The sequence below is a fragment of the Carassius carassius genome, chromosome 36, assembly GCF_963082965.1.
Source record: "Carassius carassius chromosome 36, fCarCar2.1, whole genome shotgun sequence".
NCBI lineage: Eukaryota > Metazoa > Chordata > Actinopteri > Cypriniformes > Cyprinidae > Carassius > Carassius carassius.
In genome coordinates, this window is record NC_081790.1 from 10,221,329 (window position 1) to 10,244,711 (window position 23,383).

General features: G+C 37.6%; 1 protein-coding gene across 5 annotated transcripts in view; it reads left to right on the plus strand.

Moving 5' to 3' along the window:
• rxraa (retinoid X receptor, alpha a) overlaps positions 1-23,383 on the plus strand; it is a 156,085-nt gene that overhangs the window by 72,187 nt on the left and 60,515 nt on the right. For all 5 annotated transcript variants that reach the window (XM_059526197.1, XM_059526194.1, XM_059526196.1 and 2 more), the window contains exon 2: positions 7,878-7,988. In XM_059526197.1, coding sequence (XP_059382180.1) covers positions 7,878-7,988 — 111 coding nt within the window. The remainder of the gene's footprint in view (positions 1-7,877; positions 7,989-23,383) is intronic.

The window sequence follows — 23,383 nt, forward strand, 5'->3', positions numbered from 1 at the left end:
TCTTTTCACTCAATAAAACAACTTCAGCTCCTCCTCATTGTGCTGGATTTCATATTACATGCCGGCATTTATTTTGTTATAATGACAGCTTGACTGTACATTATTATGTACTTTAATGACAGCGTGCCTAAGGATTATATTTCATAATGTGAAAAATTATAGGGTCTATTTTTATAAGCACAATTTTCTTTGTCTTAATGAGCCAGTCTACTGTATATTTACTCAGTGCAGATTGGCTACTGATTCAGGATGCTGAATCAAGATAGATACATTAAACTTGACTAATCAGGGGTTTTTGCGCCAAGACATAAAGCTTGAGTCCAGAGGAACTGTTAAAAGAAAGATTACTTGATCCTAATATTCATCAAGACTGTTTAAGATACAATCACACGTTCACACCACGGGTTGTTTACTCACAACTCTGATTAAAACCCATAAATAAAAGCTAGAATAGCTTGTCTGTCACTGGCTTCTAATTCAGAAATTAAACTGTGAGTGCTGTAATATTACAGGAAATATGATTTTAATCGAATCCATTATGAAGCTGTAAACGGTCCAGCATATTTGGCAAAATTCAAGCATGTCTGTACCATTTCCTTTTTTGGGGGGATTGTGATTGAGAACTTCCTTTTCCCCCTCTCCTTTTCCATTTTTTTTTTTTTTGGTGGTTCCTGTCCTTCTGCATTACCCGTGTTTTTGGAAAAGCTGAGGTTGACTGGGAGTCTTAGCTCATGTGTTAAAGCGGTAATTTTCAGTGACATCGCTCAGAGCGAGCGGGGATGTGTCATTGTCCGCCCTTCACTGGTTACACAATATGGAATCTGTTGTGCTGAAATGAAGGTGATTCACTCCGTCTGGGATTTAGGCAAGAGCTAATGGGCCCCGCTGACCAGTCGAGCCAGGGAACAAGGGATACGCCACAGGGAAACGTGTCCCCAATGGCCTAAATTCATTTTGATGACCGTCGTTGATTACAGCCTATTTATCTCCATGTTCAAGCCTTGTATTACATGCTTAATTTGGTTTACGCTTGCTGGATTTAACACGATAGATGAAGTGTGTCCTAGAAAGCAGAAGTGTATAATATATTTTATGTGCTGTTCTTTTTACTGCATCTACCACACTCCTGCTGCATTTATGAATAGGCTTACACTTTAATCTGTGCAAATTCTCCAATAAGCAATGACTAATCACCTGATATATAATCAGACTTATGCTCATATGTTTAACAGTTTCCTTTAATCTCTTGTGGTTTTCACATGATGCTGATTGTTCATTGATGCATACTTCAGCTATTCCATTTTTTTTTCAAACCACACTGAACAAAAATGACCAAAAAATAGTCAGATCTAAGACTCAAATGCTATTTTCAGACTCTATTCATATGATTTGTTTGAGGAGATTTGAGTTGCTGATACTCTTCCCCTCCAGTAAACTGTTAACATGAAAATCGCATCAGATCATCGACTCTGAACTGAACTCGAGAACCAGATTAGTCTTACTCATGGACAACTTGTTTAGTTCTGATTGTGAACCAGATCAATCTGTTCATTGAAAACAGCTAGCTCAATAATGATCCGTTCATGATATTGAACAGATTCAGATCTTAAGTTCAACTCACTGACTCGATGAACCAGTTGCAATGATTTTCAAGTTAACAGCTCATTGAAGGGGGAAGTTATCTGCTGAAGGGGGAAGTTATCTGGGAAGTTTATCTTGCCTCGATGCATCTTCTTCGTTTACTTACTTCCTCTTCGTCGTTAGGCATCAATGTGTTCTCGGCAAGACCGTTTTGTGCTAGGCCAGTTTTTAACACGGCGGATCAAAGCAAAAATAAATGAGACCGAGGCATTTTTTTTAATTACACTTATGTCTGTCATTTTGCGCGTCGGTGTGCACACTCACATTGGTGCCCTTTGTTTAGCCATTAAAGTTCAGTAATAATTGCACTTGATAGTTATCTGGGTATGCACAATCCTTTAGAAATATGGAACACAAGTCTACTATTTATTTAGTTATTTATGTATTTGTTTGTTTGTAAATTGTAGTTTTTTAGGGGGGGTTATTGTTGGGCTAAGTAAAAGTTTGGTTGTTGCTGTTCATGACTTTCTTCATCTGTTTTCACAGATCTTTTCACATTGTATGTATTACCTTGCCTTGGTATCATTTTTTAAGGTTCATCGTCTCTCTCTGACATTTCCACGTTTTTGTCATTTTAATCAAACAGCAGGCACCTAACAGGCAGTCCGTCCGTCCGTTTCCTGTCCCTTCCCCCCCTTTTAGACCAGAGCATCAGCATCCCAGCCAGCTTATCATGGGAAACTAATTCAATATCCCTGTGCCTGTTTTAAATGTCATTGGATGAGCTCATCTGGAATGACATGTTTTTCATGGTGGAAGTAAAGGCGCTTTATTGAGCAGGGACCAGAGTGGGGGGATGCGGCTGCCCTTCGCTCTTCACGTTCACTTCGATTCTAAAGGTCTTCAAGCTTTTTAAGATCATTCGGTGCACATTCAGCGCAAGCTCGCTCATCCTGTCTCTTATTGGCTCTGTAAGTCATCACGCATCCTCAGTTGACTTGTGAAAGTAGACTATAGCAGAAGTTAGATCTTCAAATGTCAGTCTATCTGCTCGCACGGAGTGGCCTTATTTTGCTCTCTTAGTTTTATGATTGGTTTAAACATTATTTCAAATATTATGTTGACATTTTTTTTATGGTTTTTTCACTTTTTTTTTTAAAGGTTTTAAAGTATTTAAAGTAGGGCTGAAACAATTCCTCGAGAAACTGGAGTAACTCGATTACAAAAAATGATCGTGGCATATTCCTCTGCCTCGAAGCCTCTTTTAATTTATTTTAAATCTCACGTTGTTGTTGTTTCGCAATTATTTTTTTAATGTCACACAACGCGTTTACGTCACTCACAAAGCGGAAGGAGACACAAGCGCTAAGTCTGAAATTGCATACTACAAGGAGTCAGCAGCGTTTTGATTTGAGGGAGCGGACAAACGTAAAGAGAACGTTGTGGTGTGTAGCCATTTCCGCGATGCAGAAAACGCGGAGGGAATCGCGGAATCCAGTCATAATAACTGATTTTACAGTTTAATGCGGAATGGCACGGAATTTGCCAAATTTTGAATGAATTTATCAAAAATAGGTCATTGCACTTACATCAAATCATGATATGGACTAATCTCTGTAAATATTAAGCCGGAACAGTCTATTTAAATATGAATCCTGTATGTTCTGCGTGTCTGTGTTTATGAATGGAGCAGAAGCGCTTCTTCCTTTATCACACACACTGAAGCGCGTGACGCTCGCGGTAATTTCAGCGTCTGCTGTCTCACTAAATAAGGAAGTGAACACATGAACAACATCTCCAGAACTGCTCTGACAGTCACTTCATGAGTATTTGACCGTTTGATTTGAGTAAAACTAGCGTCACATCACATACACAGAACTGTAAAGGTACGTCAACCCGTCAAAATAAAAGTCTGTTTTTTTTTAAGGTTTAATCACACAACATTTTTCCATGTTTTATTTTTAAAGGCGCAATATGTAATTTTTCTGCTTTAAAAATAGCAGATATCACTATATCTATGTTATATATATTTTTTAGTTGTGTACTTACATTATCCCGACAGTTTTCACGAACTTTCAAATCCGGAGAAAATTATAGTTTAATTAGAAGACACGGCACGTTTCTTTATTTCCATTTTGTCGCCCGTCTATGGCGTCATATAACCTTTGACCCCTCTAGTTTATCTAACTTCCTGCGGAACCGCCAAATACAAAGGTGAACAGAAGCAAAGACGAGACGAAGAAGAAAAAGTAGTAGCTAGCCTTGATCGAGACTATTATATTTTATATTTATATTGTTTATATTCGTATTTATACCTCAATCAATAACTAAGTTATGGATCATGATTATGCTTTGCCTGCACGTTCTGTGAAGCGCAAACATACGGGTGAAATAAATGACCTGAGAAGGTTTTGGGACGAAGAAGAACCGAGACACGGGTAAATATTGGAGTTGCATTTCCAAGATAGAGAGAGCTTCGTGACAAGCTGGAACTACAGAGAGATGCTTGCATTCTAATAAACAGGTATGCATCCATTCAGCTAACTATATCTATCCGTATATTTTGTGAAACGATGATGTCTTGTGTAAAACGCAGACGGACTAGCTCTCATGTAGAGTATAATGTAAATCTACATGTGTTCTATATCTAGCTGGATAAAGTAGCTTCAAATGCAGTTCACTATCTTGTTTGATATCATAGTATAAACGTAGCCCAATTATAATTATTAACGAAAGGCAACCGTGTTTTTTTAACATATATTACTACTATCTAGATGGAATATTGATTTGATAGGGGTCAGATAATTCATATATCTCTCCGTTCGAAAATACGTGATTGTCAAAATACTAAGGCCGGTGACACACTGGCTGCGTGGCGTCTCTGCTGCGTGCCAGAAGTGTGGCGCGCTGCTGCTGCTGTAGGTGACATAGAGGGAGACCGCCGACAGACCAGGCTCTTGTCTTCATGACAACAATATCTATACTTCATGTTGAACATAAATATAAAGCCTACTGATAAAGGACACCTTCAACAGTATTGACGGCAAAATAGACTATGTTTGACAGGTGCAATATTTGAAAATCGATAATTATTTATTTATTTTTTAAATTACATTTGTATCTGAATTTATGTCAACCTATAGACTTTCAAACATCAAAATGTCATGAATTAATATGTATTTGTGTACAAAATTACATATAAACATATTTTCCTATTATATTTTGCCAGGAAACGCTTCCAACACGCGTGCGTGTCGCGTGAAAAATAGTCGTCGGTTCTATTTCTAGCATGCACACGTTTTCTGCGCGGCTGGAGCCGGGCCTGAGACACGCGTCTCACGCAGGCAGTCTGCAAGCCCTAACCTATTAACATGGGAGCCGAATTAAAAACTGACACGCCACGCAACTGAGACGCTTGCGCCACGCATCCAGTTAAAGTGTCGCTCCCCACATTCCTCACTCAGAGCGCGTGTTCCAATGAACAACAACTCCCATGAGCCTACGCTCTTTCCCGACGTCATCAAAGTACGTCTCATGTTATTATTTTGATTGAGTGACCCCTGGTGGCCAAAAATTCCATACTGCACGTTTAATAGTAAATCCCCTTTGTTTACCAAAAAGTTAAGTTTGCTTAATTTTGAATAACTAAAAGATAAATTAAATTAATGTTTTATGTGTTTAATGTTTAATGTGCATCTCAGTAAATGCTTTATTTTAAACCCCAACTGAATGGCACTTAAATGCACTTAATTCATCTGTCAACTTTATTATCATTGTTCACAGTACAAGTACAGACAGGGAAACAATGGGTAATAGTTGATGTATGCATTGCATTTTATTCATTTAAAAATCATTTTATTTTCTCTTGCATAATTAATATTGCACTTTAATTAAGTAAAAATACATTTTATCCGATTACTCAATTAATCGATGGAATTTTTGGTAGAATACTCGATTACTAAAATATTCGATAGCTACAGCCCTAATTTAAAGTAACTCCAAGCCATTTCTGAAACCGCAGAATTGAGTCAGTGGCTACGTTTACATGCACCCAAATAATCCGTTTGTAAACAGATTGACAGCTCAATCGGATTGAAGAACGTTCATATAAACACTTTAATCGATCCGATTGAGCTCGATCCATATGAAATTTCGATCTGATTGAAGGGGGTGGTTTATTCCTCTTCTAATACGATTGAGCGTGCATGTAAACACTCGTTCGGATTGAACCATGAAACTGAAAGGACAGCGCATGTGCACTGACGTAAACAAACTACAGCTATTCCAAAATGCAGCAGCAAGAGTTCTTACTAGAACCAGGAAGTATGACCATATTAGCCCGGTCCTGTCAACACTGCACTGGCTCGCTATCAAACATCGTATAGATTTTAAAATATTGCTTATTACTTATAAAGCCCTGAATGGTTTTGCACCTCAGTATTTGAATGAGCTCCTTTTACATTATAATCCTCTACGTCCGCTACGTTCTCAAAACTCAGGCAATTTGACAAATACCTAGAATATCAAAATCAACTGCGGGCGGCAGATCCTTTTCCTATTTGGCGCCTAAACTCTAGAATAACCTACCTAACATTGTTCGGGAGGCAGACACACTCTTGCAGTTTAAATCTAGATTAAAGACCCATCTCTTTAACCTGGCTTACACATAACATACTAATATGCTTTTAATATCCAAATCCGTTAAAGGATTTTTAGGCTGCATTAATTAGGTAAACCGGAACCGGAAACAACAGCGTTGGGGTTGGGGTTGTTAGTTGGGATCACTTCATCTACAGCGATATCGTTGACTTGATTGCAAATAAATGCACAGACACTATTTAACTGAACAGAGATGACATCACTGAATTCAATGATGAACTGCCTTTAACTATCATTTTGCATTATTGACACACTGTTTTCCTAATGAATGTTGTTCAGTTGCTTTGACGCAATGTATTTTGTTTAAAGCGCTATATAAATAAAGGTGACTTGACTTGACTTGACTGACGCAGAAATAATGCAATGACGTATGCAGCGGAAATAACGTAATGACGTATGACGCATGGAACGAGCGACTCTTCCGTTTGAATAAAGTGTTGTGTAAATGCGTGTCTTGTCATTATAAATTTCACTCGGCAACTGTGAAGTGAGCAGGACAACCTTGTTTTTTTTTCGCGTGATAAATATGAGCAGCACAGCACAGCGGGATGTTTATTCATCCATAATATCATAAATATCTATATAATAATTTTGCTGTTAAAAACAAATAAAGAAACCATGTAGGAGAGTGGTTATTATGTGATTATAAACACGTGCATGTATATAAAAAAAATTGTGTGTGTGTATATATATATATATATGTATAGAAGAAGGTAAGTCAACAAAATGAGAGTGAGTACTGTTTAGTTGTGGGTGAACCTGTCCGTTCAAGATTGTCTTCAATATTGATTGAAAGCAAAGCCCTTGCGGATACCATCCTATGATCTCTCGCCCACATGGGTGATGATATCTGTTAACCCATTGTACCAGAGAAAAGGTCCTAGTGTGAGGAATGGCCTAAAGCCGCTGAGATGCACAGCATGGCTTCTTACCCTGTATCATCTGGCCTTTTGCTCATACTGAGTCACCCGCCTCTGATCTCACCTCTGCTCCTTTCTTTACAAACCCCCCCAGCATTTTTTTTTAGCCCCGGCTCGCATGTCCGGCTGCCACTAGGGTTGTGGGTTAGAGAATAGGGCCAACCTGGAAATGTGAGGGGTCGGCCAGGGCTAGCTGTGGCAGATAGAGGGTCAATACACGATGCAGGACGAGTCAAATAACGTTGGTGCTTTAAAAGATCTATTTCAAATATAAAGGGCAAATAAGCATCTGCTCTGACAGGTCTGCCAGTCTGGTATTGAAGTGGCCAACCAGAAGTGAATCTTTTACATTAGAGTAAAATGTACATTATTTATTTATTTGCAAAAAAATTATTTTATATAATTATATACATGTAAATATTTAAGAAATATTTGTGTTTTGTTCATATATACAGTATACACACACTAATATATATATGTATATATATATAATTTTTTTTTTTTTTTTTTTTTTTTTTTACATAATATTGTGAATTTGTTATGCTCTAGTTATTTCATGTTGCATTGGTTTGGTGCAGATTAAAGTTATTTATTAACATTAATATTACATTAATTACAACATTACAGTTATGTTGATGAATTGATGAATTAACTTTGTCATTATGAATCATTATGATGCATGTAGTAAAAGTCCATTCTCATTTGTTTTTCCCGTAGGGTTCCTGAAACCCCAGTGCTCGATACCACCGCCACCTCAGAGAGGACGAGCAGAAGCATGCACGTGTTTCAGCGGAATGTGTGCCCTTCATCAACGCAGGCTTTCTACAGGTAACCTATGCATACTGAGAACTGCACAATCGCTTATGCTCTCCACAGCGCATAAACTTTCAGCAATAACTCGTCTTTTGGCAGGCTGTGTATCTCCACCATAAAATAATCCTGCTTTTTTTGTGCGTCAACTGTTCCCATGAAACCATATGGTTCTTACTTTGAAGAACACTAAAGATACATGCATATATCAATGCATTGAAGTCATATTTAGAGCTCTAAATGGATTTCCACTGTACTCGGCTGTAACTCATGCCAAATATGTCTGGTCTTGTAATATGTCTGCTTTTGCAAGAAACAAGACGCATCTTGTGTGCACATTCAAACTACCCTCTAATCTGAATTAGTGTCTGGTCCCCTTCATATGTTTTGGTCTTACAGTGTGTGATTTACAGTTTGTTATTCTAGTTTAAAGAGCTGATGGACATGTTAGCAACTGGCCTCCTCTGAGGGATCCTTATGGGGCACATTCCAGCTGTGACCCTGTGGTATGTGGGGAATGGATTGCTGTTGGCTTGGGTGTAAACATGTTTTGTTACATGTCTTTTTATTGCCTTGGCTTTGCAAACATATAGAGCAGCATGTTTAGTTTGTGATCAAATGATTCTTATGAACTGGTTCTTTTTAAAGAAACAATCCAAGAGGCTCAACAAAAATCAATTCAGCGCAGAAGTTTACAAGTAGGACAGCGGTTCTCATCTGGTTTGTTTTCTAAATTTGATCAAGTAATGATCACATTTTTTAATGATGAATTTGCAGCTAAATAATTTAGTTTGATTGGACAGATGACCTTTAACATCATCAACATGTAAAATGTTTACTTTTAAAAACTGATAAGCCAATTTGTTTTTCTATTCTATATATGCACAATTATATGGCTGGCTGCTTGCATTTAATTAGTTGGATTTAGCATAGCTTTTTCCCCATCAGAACATATATGCAACCTTTTTCCAGCACCAAATAAGCTGTATATTTATAAAAGTGGCCCCGCATATGTGCCAGGTGCTTTTTGGGAGACCTCATTCAAATGCCATTAAAGGTAAATACCATTTCGATTCATCTCTTTGATTTTGTTTTTAAAGAAGGATTGGTTTTGCAATTCACATCTTAGCGTATTTTAATAAATCCATTTTTACAAACGTCCCATAGGGTTAAATGTTAGCTTAGAAGCTCAAGTTTAAGACTCTTTTATCCCTCACATACCCATGTGTTTGAATGCATGTTTTATACTCTCTCAACCCTGAAAGGCATGGCAAGAATCTTTCAATAACTACTACAGACAGTCCGCACACATAACTCACAACAAAGGGCTACTTTTATAGATCGTATACAGAGAGGATTCTTCGGCGTAGTTGCTTTACTTGGAGCCATCCGCTCGGAAGTCGTTCTGTTTGTAAAAACTGTTAAATATTTCCGCAAGCTGGCGTGGTGGTCTTAAGACGCTCCAGAGACCTTTGGCAACACAAATGGGTTTGCCTATAAAAATGATTTCTGTCTACATATTGTCTTTTCCAAAGCCCATAATAGAGCTTGTGGAGAACCAGTCTTTAAAACCCTGCGTGGTGCTCAGCAGTCTGTTCACGGTTACTGTGGAAACCCTGCGGTCTGGTGTGGTGGCTAGCTTAACTGGAGTTGCTCATTTATAGAAGTAATAATAGCTGTGTTTCTAATTAGGGAATGTGTTTCCGTAAATCTCTTCAGAACGCGAGAATGTGTTCCAGTCTTAGCATGTTGCTTGTACCGTGGTGACCAAAATCACACATTGGAGCAAGGAAGATGACATGGGTTCATTGGCAAACGAAACAGGAGAACGAACGTCACCCGGGGAGATTTGAATCCCTGATGTGGCAGCATTACTTTGGCTTCTAGTGGTTTTTACATTGTTTTAGGGTTTTTTACAAAACATAGTCTTACTGGAAAGGGGCCGTGAGAAACACGGCGTCGTCTTTCAATTCCAACTTCATTTCAAATGCGCTAAATTTTTTATTAATATTATTTTTTAAAAGAAAAGCGCTCAAATGAAGTGTGCAAGAGGGAGCACTTAAAAAATGGCTGTGCAGGGGCCTCACAATGCCGTCCTTGTGCTGCGATCTGGGCTCTTCTTGCTGCAGCGAGGTGAGGAATGGAAAAGATTATCCACAGGAATGTCTGGGGTGCCCTCAAACGCAGCACTCCGCGTGGCCGGCCAATGGGAGAGCTCGACTGAGTGGCGGGCTAATTTTTTCCTGATGAACTCAACCGCCTGCTTCATAATGGAGTCTGATTGCCAGCACTGAAATCACATATGGTCCATGTTTGGAGAGCCCCAATGACAGGACCACTTCTTTAGCGGGCAGAGGGAGACGATCGCTGGCTCTGTCTTTTGTTGTTTCATTAGGTTTGAGGGTTTAGTCAGGCTCATTTCAGGTGTGTGTTTTGTTTTCTTTAACTATTCACTTTTTATTGACATCACTTTACTAGAGCTCCAGTTACGCCTCAAAACCGAGCCTTATTACTTCTGACCACACTTAATTATATCGGTTGGGTCGTGGTGCATCCCACGGCTTCATAAATTCTCCCAATTAATTGGGAGGCTATTTATTGTCCAGAGTTCTTGGAAACAACTTTTGTGACCCCATTACGGCAAGTGGCGGTCGAATTAATGCCATAAATTACTGACATGTTTTACTTGTGGTGGGTGTGTTTTAGCTCTGTGGAACATTGCCATCGGCCTACAGAGAGACAAAAAGGGAATGTGGTCAGGTTTCCGAAACCAAAGCATGTGTTTGTAGACCTTGTGGTCGCACGGGAAGGGGAAGGGGTACTGTGGGGTCAAAAGGTGAGCGAGGTCAAGGAAAGGAGCTCGTTAGCTACAACATGCTCAGCACTCCCTGTTTTTTAATTGGCTTTGGTTGCTGTCCACGCACATCCTCGCCACTTCCTGTTGGCCTGGGGCCGCCAGAGAGGGGCCTGGAAACTCCAGCTTGTTGATTATAGAGTTGGGTGCTTTATTCACTCTCAAATTCATCACTACCTGGCTAATTTAATGCTCTTATTTATTTAAACTGGGCTTCAAAGGTAACCCAGTGGAGAAATAACAATTTGGAGGCTATTTTTTATGTGTCTATGTCATGCGTACTCATGTTGGTTTATATTCTCACGGTGGGCCTGCAGTCTGTCATTATTTGGGTCGTGGCTGCCAAAAGTGTTTGAGCTAATTGGATTTCGAAGTTCACTTTCATCAGCTATTTGATAAAGACCTGGCAGCAGTCCTAAAAACTCCAGCCACCCTCGGTATCCGCACCACTGAGTGCATTCCATACATTGGGACTGTAATAAGGAGAAGTGAAAATAAGTTTGATCGGAGTGATCTCATCTGGGAGAGACGTTTTACTTTATCCCCTCATCAGCCCTGTGTAAACACTGGAAGCAAAGTGGGAGTTATGCGGCTCGATGTGATGGATTTTTCCCCGTGACACCATCAAGTATATTTTGTGCTAATCTGCCAGCTAATTGAAAGTAGCTGGCTTTCATGTTCAGTGTTACAATGCCCATGCCTCTTGAAATGAAAATGATGAAGGATGTGTCTGTGATATTGGCTTTAAATAGATACTTTTGGATCAGAGACGTCAGGCACTGTGATCTATTAGCACAGAGTGTAGTGTGTCTGTCATAAGATAATTCAGCCCATTGAACATGCATTTCTGGAGCTATTATCATTGATATGATGAAGTAATCTCTAGCTGAGAGAAGAACACTGAACATTAGAATTTTTTTATAATCAGTCTTAAATACTGAAGTGTGAAATAGAGATCAGTTTGACCTATATATATATATATATATATATATATATATATATATATATATATATATGAGCAATATTCAGTGGTTATTGTTTTTTTAGTATGATGATGATAATTATTTTTGTTGCTCTATTTATTATTATTAGTAGTAGTAATAGTAGTATATACTAGGGCTGTGCGATATGAACAAAAAAAAAACCTATCGCGACTTCTTTGAAAATTTTGCGATTTCGATTTTAATCACGATTTTGACACACACAGTCATTTAATAAATGCATTCAGTATGAATTTGAAAATTATTTCCAAAAGAAAACCAATTAGAGTTTTATCAAAAAGTTGTAACATGTCTCTGGAACAGACCTAGCTCAAAATAATCACTAAGTAAAGGTGTGACAAAATGTCTAGACATATGGCAATAATAATAATAATAATAAATAAATCCTGTGTCCAGGGAATTTATTTTTTCTTTTTCTTTTTTTATTTTTTTTGCAATGCATTGTTCGTAGAGCTCATTGTAGATAAAATAAATAATTTGTGTGCGTGAATCTCTCCGCTCGCACAGAGATTTCCTTTGCTCTGGCAAAAAAACAGACGCGCGTGCTCAGATATACGCTGCTCTCGCCCGAAGAGAGTGTGCGCACTTAAAACGTCTCCTCTCGCTCAAACTGCGTCCTTTGCACTCACAACTCTCTCTATTCTCATGCGCTAGATATTAATTATTTTTGCACCTTTCTATTTCTAACCTTTTCTGTTCACATCTTTCGCATCTTTCACCACGTGCAGTGTGAACGCTCTGATCCGTTAACATGGGCTCAGAAAAAATACGCATAACAGACAGTGTGTGTGAACCTGGAGTTACATAGGCATATGCCCAATCTGTTCTGTTCTTGCGCTCCATTTAGCCGTGCTGCATTCTGATTGGTTAGGATAGCATACTGCGGGAGGTCGGGGCCACAGAAAATCGTGCTATAAAGCGATTTAGAAATCACTCAAGCTCAAATTGTGATTTTATGACGATTTCGATTGATCGCACAGCCCTAGTATATACATAATATGCAACTGGAAGTGTAATAATTTATTAGTAGTATTAATAATAGTAGAAATCATTTAAATAACAGTAACATCATTATTATTATTACGATAGATATATATATAGATGTTCTATAATAAATATAATTTATTATTTAATTATTATTAAACACAAAACACACAGCCACACTTTTGCCTCAGCTGACTGCAGGACAACACACACAACGTGGCCTAAAAAGCTTAGAGCTTAGAATATTTGGATTGGTCAGGTTTTTTTAAAAAAAAAAATTTTTTTTTTTGAGTGTGTCTGATTTATACAGGGATCTGTGATGTGTGAGGGCATTATCATCTAGTTGATTCGCCATCACCATCTGAAGGTGAGTCTTGCTGACATTCGATGATGTGTGCTGATCAGAGCCAGATAGACAGTAAGAGTGTGGATAGTTTGAAACAAAAGTGTGTGAGAAAGACGTTTTTGTGAGATAGCTCCAAAATTGGAGGAGGACACAAAAGAAACCAAAAAAAGGGAAAGAGTTAGAAACGGAGGAAGTAGTGCTCACATTGGCACAGTGTGATAGAAGCCGCTCGTTGCGTCTGGGTCAGGGAAAAAATCGGAGGGACTAAGCTTTTGATAAATCTTTGAGCTCTTAATCTCTCTGTGCCACCATCACAGTGAAATCCTATCTCATTGTCAAAAGCTGACCGAGGGGGGAGGGTGGGCGACAACGGCGTGTTTCACCCTGCATCTCACTGCCCTCTGGAATGCACAGACTTTGCCTGGCTCTCTCAGACTGTTTCTTCATTAACCGTTAATTTATGCTGATCACAGCTTGAGGTCACTTTTGAAGTCAAAATGAAATCATAATTTACCCTGCCTGCTTACTTATTGTACTTATTTTTTTCAATGCATTTTACTAGTCTTATTGTGAAAGATTAAGTGACACGTGCAATAAAAAAAAAAATAATAATCTTCTGAAATTTGAATTTAATAGATTTATTGATTCCTCTCATTTAACTAGCTTTAATATAGAAAACTTCAAAATCCAGTCACTGCCTGATAGACAAACCTTGTTCTAAACTACAGTGTTTTATTCAAGGAATATCCTGTTTCTCTCTAAAACTGTACAGATGATAAAGTTAAAAACATTTTTTTATTAATATTAAAAAACAACAACAAAGAAAACAAAAAATAACGACAAAGAAAACCGAAATAACGACTTTATTCAACAAGTTATTATTTTTGTTTTCTTTGCGCACAAAAAAGTATTCTCGTAGCTTCATAAAATTACGGTTGAACCACTGTTTTTAAATGGACTATTTTAATGATGTCCTTACTACCTTTCTGGCCCTTGAACAAGTAGCTTTTGCTGGAGGATCAGAAAGCTCTCGGATTTCATCAAAAATAACTTAATTTCTGTTCTGTTTCTTTATGGGTTTGGAACGACATGAGGGTCAGTAATTAATGACAGAATTTATATTTTTGGGTGAACTATCGCTTTAATCAGCACAGAAATTTCAAGGTCGTTCCTTTAAACGTGAGTAATTCATACACCAAAAGGCATTTCCATCTCTTTTGTTGTGTTTTTCTGCTAGATACCAGAATGTGAACTCAAATGAAAACAAAAGGCTGGCGTTCTTGGAAAAACTCTATATGAAGTTTTGTATAAACATCTAAAAAAGTTTAGATGTGTTTATAGTTCAGTTGACCGCTTGAAATGGAGTGAGATTATATGGTCTTTCCAACTGCAGTAAAATATTACAAATAAATAGACTGTATTATTTGTTTGCACCAAGCATTGTTTTAGGATCACACTTTGGGTGACACACAAAAACAATTGAAAATTTGATATATTGCGACATCAGAACCTTTCTTTTTTCTGCTTGCGCCATGACATATTGTTGCATATTTGGAGTCTTACAACAGCAAGATATTCACTGAGCCCTTCCAAAGGAACAGGATAATCTGGGTGATTTATTTGTTGATCCTGGTTTTCTTCCGGACGATTGCGTGCGGCTGTCCGCACATAAATTACAGTAGTTATGCCCAGAGCTTCTCACTTATCTGTGACTGAAAGATCCAGACCCTTCAGAGTGCAGTACACTGGCTGTTTGTGTGTGATTTGCTTGTTTATATGTGCGTATGTTTATGGAAGATGAGCTCCAAGTGTTGTTTGGATGGATGCCTCCATTGAAGTCATCTGATTCCAATATGTATGAGCCCCATCCTGCCAGGGACAACAGGATGCTCTGGATCAGACACACATAGGTTCACTGTGCATGCTGATTCTACAAACATAAAGTACTGATGTTCTTTAGTGCTGATATTTCATGCTCCTTTGGGATGTATGGGGAAAATGTCAAAGGTCTTTGGGAATCATATGCATAAGTTGGCTTGGGCAAATTATTCACTTCCATCATTTTGAGCGATTTAGACCCAGAAATACTGAATTTGAAGATTCTAAACTATTTTCAGAGGTTTTATTGACTGAATTAGCATATTAAGAAATAAAAAAAAACATAAAAAACATAAAAATATTTATTAAAACATCAGTCAGTAACTTAAAAAAAAAATAAAAAATGTCTCTCTTGCTCACCAAGGCTGCATTTATTTGATCACAAATACAGTAAAATAACTGTTGTGAAGAATTATTACAGTTTAAAAGAACTATTTTATATTTTATTATATTTAGAAATGTAATATATTCCTGTGATGCAGTTTTCAGCAGCCAATACTCCAGTGTCACATGATCCTTCAGAAAACTTTCTAATATGCCGATTTGCTGCTCAGGAAATATTTCTTACTATCTATTATTATTGTTGAAAACAGTTGTGTTGCCTAACAGTTTTGTGGAAACTCTCTTATACTTTATTTTTACTTTTTTTTCAGGATTCTTTAATAAATAGATAAATAGAATAATGTGACCCCATAATGTGACCCCAATATTTGATATATAAATATATAGTGATATAATGATATATAAACTAAAATCATATAAATTGTTACTGTAAATTAGTGTACCTTGATGTACTAAAATAACTAAAACTAAATCTGAAATAATTATAAAATCCCTAGACATAATAGACATTGACAAAAAGAAATACGTTAATAAATGACACAAACACAATTACTAAAACTTGAAGAAAAAAAAATTGTAAACATTCAAAATAATGTTAAATATGTAATGCCGTTCTAAAGTAACACAAATTTAAACAACTAAATCCTTTTGCTTATGACGTTTCCCCATATTTTTGCGGAGCGTCTGTTTGTTAACTGGACCGTGCTGTAGGCTTAGCAGTTGTCGTAATGCTCAGGTGTCCTTTGGAAAGAGCATGGTCCGTTAGCTTCATCCACAAGGGCACAAGGAAGCCGATTTCCCTTAGGGTGTCCGCTAAGAGCTTGAGAGGGCAGCGTGTCTCGTAGGGGAGGTCGTGGATGGGGTTCTGTCAGTAATTTGATGATAAAGCGTTTAGACACACTTGGCATTATACCCGGTGTTACGGCGGAGGGGGCTGCAGGCAATTGGAGCAATTGTTTGATCCGAATGGCACAGAAGCTGATCTCATGAAGGGCAAGGTCAACGTTCAAACACCTGCCATCTTGCCAACTTTTGAGAGCAAAGAGGGCAAGAGATCACTGAAAGAAAGCTTGCGAGCTTACAATGTCATACAGTTAGTAGCAGGACCTGGCAAGTGTGCTAATTTGCTTCGGAGCATGCTGGGATACAGTCGGAATGGGATGAAGGTGTTACTTGTTGGGGATGTTTGTACTGAAAGTGGATGTTTGGTACTTCTACAGCTAATGGAAATGTCTTGTTTTGAAGCACCGCTGTTCAGGGACACACATCTGTGACTCGAAAAAAAAAAAGACTTGTTATTTTCTGAAAGACTTAAATGAGATTCTCAGTTTTTGGCACTGATAGATACTTCCTAGAGATTTGAAAATGTACTCTCCTTTTTTTATTGTAGTAATTTTATTTCACATCATCCATTCGTTCTGTGGATTTGGCTACACTTGGGGCTGTTCTGTAGGAATTCTTGCAGAAAGCTGACCTTTTACCGTACACAAACACACACACACACACACACACACACACATGTACGCTCCTGGTTTAGTCAAGGCTGCTGTGCGTATGGGAGGTAGAGATCAGAGCATGTGTGACCGAGCGAAAACAAACGCCACAGGGGCATCATGTCCACAAGTCCATTATAGCCTTTGACATTGAGCTAATTGACTGATGTGGCCATATAATAACAAATATATGAAACAAAAAATCAAACGAGATGCCATCAGGAATGACAGAAGAATTTTACAGCAGTTGTGAGGGGAAGGGGAAACACAACACTCTAGAATTTTACATATTTTTGATGCTATCGCTGTGGTTGATTGGTTTACTAAATGTATTTCAGTTTAAATTAATCACACTTTCATCTTTAACCCTCTGGAGTTGACAAATGCAAATACGCGTTTGGGGGACCTTCTCCTGATAACACTGAAAAAAACCTAAATTACAATTTATTACAAATTACAGTTTTGATCGTAGAGATAAGAGCAATACATCAATCGAATCTGTAAAGGGTCTACATTTATTTGTATAAACGCATAATAACAACAAAACTTTTGCATTTACAAAATAAAGAAAACAAACAAGGTGTGCTGTCTGCTGCCTTGGTCTGCTGTGATCTTCATTTAGACACGCGTCATTAAAATGAACTGTAACTCAGCAAATACTCTAAAAAAAGACATGAGAAATATATCTATAGAAAGTTTGACATGTCTACTTTTAAACTAAACAAGTGCTGCCGAAAACAAATGTTCTGTGATAAAGTAATCCATATGAAAACAACACGATGTCAGTTTTTCACGTTTCCCTTCATTATATCTAATGCGACCAAGCCCCTGGCTGGACGCGCTATTGAGATTATGTTTCACTAAAGCTCGTTAGACTTTTTCCAAACTAAAATTCCTGATTAAATGTATAATCAAGTGAAACATTATGAAGTTTCAAATAAAAATTTGAATTGTTGAATTTTATTGTTTTCTGAGAGTGAGTAAACAAGATGATTTTCACACCATTTGGAAGCATAAATTCTAAGGGGTTGACAGTCTTGACAGTCAGTTACTTACTGATTTGCTATTTACTTGCATGCTATTTACATATTATTGTTGCTTAGTTTGTACTGAATACAGTGTTTTCAGACTTTAGCCATGTATATGTTTATAAGCAACTGAAAAAATCACAAAAGTAAGGGCATGTCAAAACTTCTGGAGGCCCCCAAAACCCCCTAGAACTCAGAGGGTTAAAACCGATGCAAGTAAGTGATGGGAAGTCTGATGATCATTTTAGTTTTGAGCAGTTAGTTTCACAGAATATTTCAAAAGAATTCCAAGAATTTCATGTGTTTTAGATAAATTTGTTGAAGTAATGATTAAGCTCGGAAGTCATTTGGAACCAAAATATAATTTACATTTTCATTTAAATGATACTAAAATTAATTTACATTGATTTTCATTTGCATCTATAGGCTGGAAAATGGGTGAATCATGCCTAGTTTCTAGTTTAGAGTTAAGTGTTGAGTGCCAAAATTCACTTCCAAATTAAAAGAAATAAATCATATTTTTAGTTTTTAAATCCTTTAAGATATTTTTGCATTTCAACATTTTTTCCTAAAATCAAATGGAAAAAAGAAGCACAATAAATGTTTAATATTTATATTGTTATTTTTCCTGTTGGTCTTAGGAAAAGAGTCACCAAAAAATCTTAAAGGATGCTCTTTTAGGATGCCATTTCTTAACATGGTGAACCTGTTTAGGCTACTGAAATCCTGCTTACCCTTGAAGAATGACTTTTCCTTTTCTTTAATGACCAACAGGGAGGAATTGTTGGTAACTGGTGTGCATATCTCATTCTAAGAAAGGTGCCTTCCTGTTGTCTCATCTGGGTGGATGGTTAAAATTTTCATGTCCAGCTGAGCTAGTCATCTATCTCTCATTTACCCCTCTTCATTTCTTTTCATACTATTCTTCAGGAGAAGACCCCGATCCCAGGAAAGGGTTAACCATGAGTACGTGACTGTAGCGAGTGCTGTTTTAGTGCTTATGAAAGCTGCCTGAGCGTCTCAGAACACGGTGCCCCTATCTGCTTTAAGCAAACATGTCTGAATGCAGAGGAAACAATCAGGATTTAAAGCAGAGATAAATGTAAATAGACACCTCTAAAACGTTTTCCATTTACACTTCATGTATATTTGTCTGTACACGCAGCCTTGATTGTGTCTTTAATCTCCATCTGAGAGTGGACAACTGTTACTCCAGCTGTGCAGACAATGTTTCTGCAGTTTTACTGAGCGTCGACCCGCATCTGATTACAGTATTGCCCTCTGGGCCATTGTGGCCTCAGCAGGGAGCCGTGTGGCTCGCTCACATCGTGGGTATTCAATCTCTTCGCCATGTAGATTATCAGCGCTCACACAGCTCCTGCTCTTCCAATAATACCCGATCAGAAATGGCAAATAAGGCAGCTGTTTGTAACCCAAGCTGCTAATGTGCGCCCGCCGCTGTTTATTAACACCTCTCTCGCCATCTGGCCTATTATATTGCTATATGCAGCGGACACGTGTGTGGAAGATCAGCATGATTACACAATAGCAAAAAGCCATGTGGCTGGCTATATATAGCACTGATTCACCCAACACTCTCGCTTGCTCACAGCTCAATTATTCAAAACCCTGGCGCTCATATGATCTGGTAAGGGATGCCAACCGTCCGGGTTTAGCCACTTTCCAATTCAGAGCAGATTGATAACAGGTTCACATCTGGATTGGACGCCTGGTTTGTCATCAACTCCTATGAAACGTAAAATGCGCACTAGGTTTGCACTCCACACTATCACAGGTAAATCTTTGCCCAGTAGCAGCAGGGCTGGCTTTGCCCATCCATCTGCGGTGATTGAAGGTCTGTCGGGTTTCAAGTACTCTCGGTGTGTTTATGCCGAGAGGAAAAACTGAGTTATGGGACTTTTTTGCGAGTCAATTTCTCTTTCATTCCTGTCAGTGTTGCTTATCTGTGCCGGACAGGTTTCAAACGTCATAAGTGGAAGAATTTTCAATCTTTAACAGGTGATCAAATAAGGCAGAATTCACGAAAGAATGACAGTATCCTCAAGGTTGCGATGATTGAGGAAATGCAGCCGGTGTCCTTTTGTTTCTTCTGCTTGTAATCCGTCATAGTCATTCTTAGTTCCTCCTCGCATTGATTCAAATGAAGATTACAACTCTAAAGTAAAAAACCTTTTTTAAGGTCTTCTCTTTTTTTTTTTTTTTTTTTTTTTTTTTTTTTTAGCAGATCCTGTTTGTCTTTCAGCTTGTATTAAAAGCTTGTTTAAAATAATGTCACCTGTCAGAGGTAAAGCAGTGCATCAAAGCGAAATAAACCCAGTGTAATCTGTGACTTATCGCCTAACACGCATGTAACCAGATTACATGCTTTTTAGCTAATTGTGGGTCAGAGTTGGAAACAACATTGTCGTCTCCTGATTGAACTGATAAGGCTAAACTCGTAAATTATAGATCACGGAACGTTTTCACCCAACATTGCTCCTTTTTTCCCCGCCAGTTACGGAACTGTGTCCTGTTGGAACATCCATTATAAACTGGTAACTGTGTTTTGGAACAGAGATTATCTCTGATTAGATCATCTTGAACTAGCAGCAGACTCTTCACCAGCAACACATAGGGTGGTCAGCTTGTTTTTTCACTGTGGTGGTTTGATGATTATTAGGTTTTTTTAGCTGGTTCAGAATTATTATTATTTTTTTAGCTGTTTCAAGATGATCATTAATTGATCCAGAATGGTTTTTATCTGGTTCAAGCTAGTCATTTACTGGTGCAAGCTGGTCTAAAATGGTTATTAGCAAGCTGGTTGACTGTCTTAGACTAAACAAACCAGCTATAATCTGTACTAGTGGTCAAGCTGGCTTTTAGAATGGGTTGTAGACCAGCTTGGACCGTCTGATAACTGGAGTAAAAGAGCAAATGACCTGCTTGGGCTAGCTAGAAACTAGCCCCCATGTTAAACTGGATTTTCTAGCAGGGTATTGAGTAAAGATGCTGTTTTAGGGGTGTTCGTTAAAGTTGGCATGTAAACATGGCCAGATTTTGTACCTAGAGTGACAAACACCTCAGAGCAAGAGAGAATTTTGAACATTTCACTTCTCTGCTCAGTGTTCTGTTTAGAATTAAATATCACTAAACAACAACAACAGCTGCAGTTTGCAGTTTTAATGCTATTTGAAATCTGTGTTTTATGTGCAGAGAATTGAAAGTGGTCACAAATGTGTTTTACTACTCCCCTCAGACAGAACTGTATTTGTAAAAACTCCATTTTGAGCATGTGTTTTGTCTCTGTGCAGGAATACACCGGAACATTTTCATTAGCTCCGTTGCCTTTTTGAGCACAGTGGTCTTCTTTTTTTCATTTTCTTGCTGTGGACATCCGGTCTCTCTATTAAACTTAACAAGGCTTTTGAACAAGAGTTTATATAAACTGTTTGTGCATGTGTGTGTGCGCACATGATCTGTCAAGATCTGTGTATGAACGAGTGTTCTCATAATACCTGCATTTACAAGTGTGAGTGTGTGTGTGTGTTCATATCCCACTGCGCTTCTCTCCAGGAAGAGAGCCTAGAGACTTCCTGTTTGTGCTAAGAGCAAAAGGAAGAGCCTGAGAAGTTAAAGCAGACACAAATGTGATAAAAACACACCCACATGCATACACAACTTCATAATGTGCAATATTAACACACAAAAAGAGATTCTGTTTACTGGTATTCAGCTTATGTCCCACTTATCTACATAATTTTATTATATTTTTTAATATTATTTGCTTCTTTAAATGTAGCATACAGAATTATTTTTTCCTCATCATATTTTGTAACCATTTATTTTAGATGAAATTTGTTTTTTTGTTGTTATGATAAATCTTTTTTTTTTCTTTTTTTTTATAAATGTTCAGAGGGGATTCATTTTATCAACAATAATGGAAATAAGATGAAAGGATTGGTTTTTTTTTTTTTATTTAAATGTTTTTATCATTAATGTTGGTGGAATTTGTGTGTTTGTGTAAATGCTAATTTCCCCCCGAACACAAACAGAGCTCAAATAGTTTATTTGAAATAAAAGTTTATCTTTGTGATGAATTTTTTCTTCTTTAGAGATTCTTCCTAACAATATTAAAAATAGCAAACAATTTAATAAAAATCATTGTGATAATTATTTTTTGTCTGTAATTTAAACAAACATTTTTGTTGGTATGCATCATATGTCCCTAAAACAAACACACCATTTATTTCAAGTAAAGTGCAGTTGTCTTTGTAATGTATCTTCTTCTTTTGCAGAGTTTTTATTTTTATTTTTGTCATCAGTAACAAAAAGGAGAATAAAAAGGTGTTGTTTGTGAATAATTTAAACATCTCTGATAGTTATTTTAGTAAAAAAAAAATCATCTTTGTGATGTCTTTTTATCTTCAAAGGTTGTTTATTTTTTCAACAATAATGAAATAGCATGATAGCACAGCATGATAATAATTAAATGTTTTTAAACAAACATTTTTATCAGTGATGTTGTTGACAAGATTAACACTTATTATTGAGTCCTCTACATATACACCCTTGTAATTCAAACACGAACAAACCTATATTTTGCCAACAAATGCATAAAAATGCTTTCATTTCCCCAGATAATCGCTTCGGTCATTGGGCCTTTTTACAGTCAAACTAATATTCGTTCTTAGCCATTTTCACATCTGTTTCCAAATACATGTGAATACAGCAAGCCATTAAACCTTCACTTTTTTCTGTACCACAAAGGAGCTCTGCAGGCTGTCATTTATCAGGACTCTGGGCTCTTTGTTGTAATTGACATGTAATCCATCAGGCCTTTTCAGCAGAACAGATGTCACAATTGTTGGTGCCGTTGCTCATTGCTTGAGCTCATTGCTTGGAGGGAGAGTTTGCAGAAAAAGCAAAAGTGGTTTAAAGCCTATCCCTTTGTACATTTCCAATCACAGGCAAACAGCAACAGAGGCTTTCGCAAGCTTCAGATAACGCACTTCATCGCAGACACAGAGTCGCTCTGGACCACTGAGTCAATAGAGATGCTCCGGGCTTTTTGATCTCTTCCTTTTGTTGATAGAATGAGTGCCGATCGGTTCGAAAGCCATTAACCTTTGCCTTGTGGGTAATTCCCATTTATCTTGCCTCATTGTGCAGTTGATTGGCTGAACACAGTAGTGATACGGAAGCAGGAGAGGAGACACTGACTCACGTCTCCAAGCAAGCAGTCGAACACCAGCTGATTCCTTCTGTTGTCAAGCCTTCATCGTTTCATTCCTCTTGGCTGATATGTTTCTATTTAAAGGGTGCAGTTGTGAGTCCCAAATTGTTTTAAGTACACTTCTAGGTGGTTTGGTTACTGGCCCAAATCTATTATATTTATTCACTTTGATTCTTCTTTCAGTGTAATTCTATGAGAATGTTTTATTGTCCATTAAGCGAAAATTGTTAGTCTGATCGCTTGTAGTTGACGTT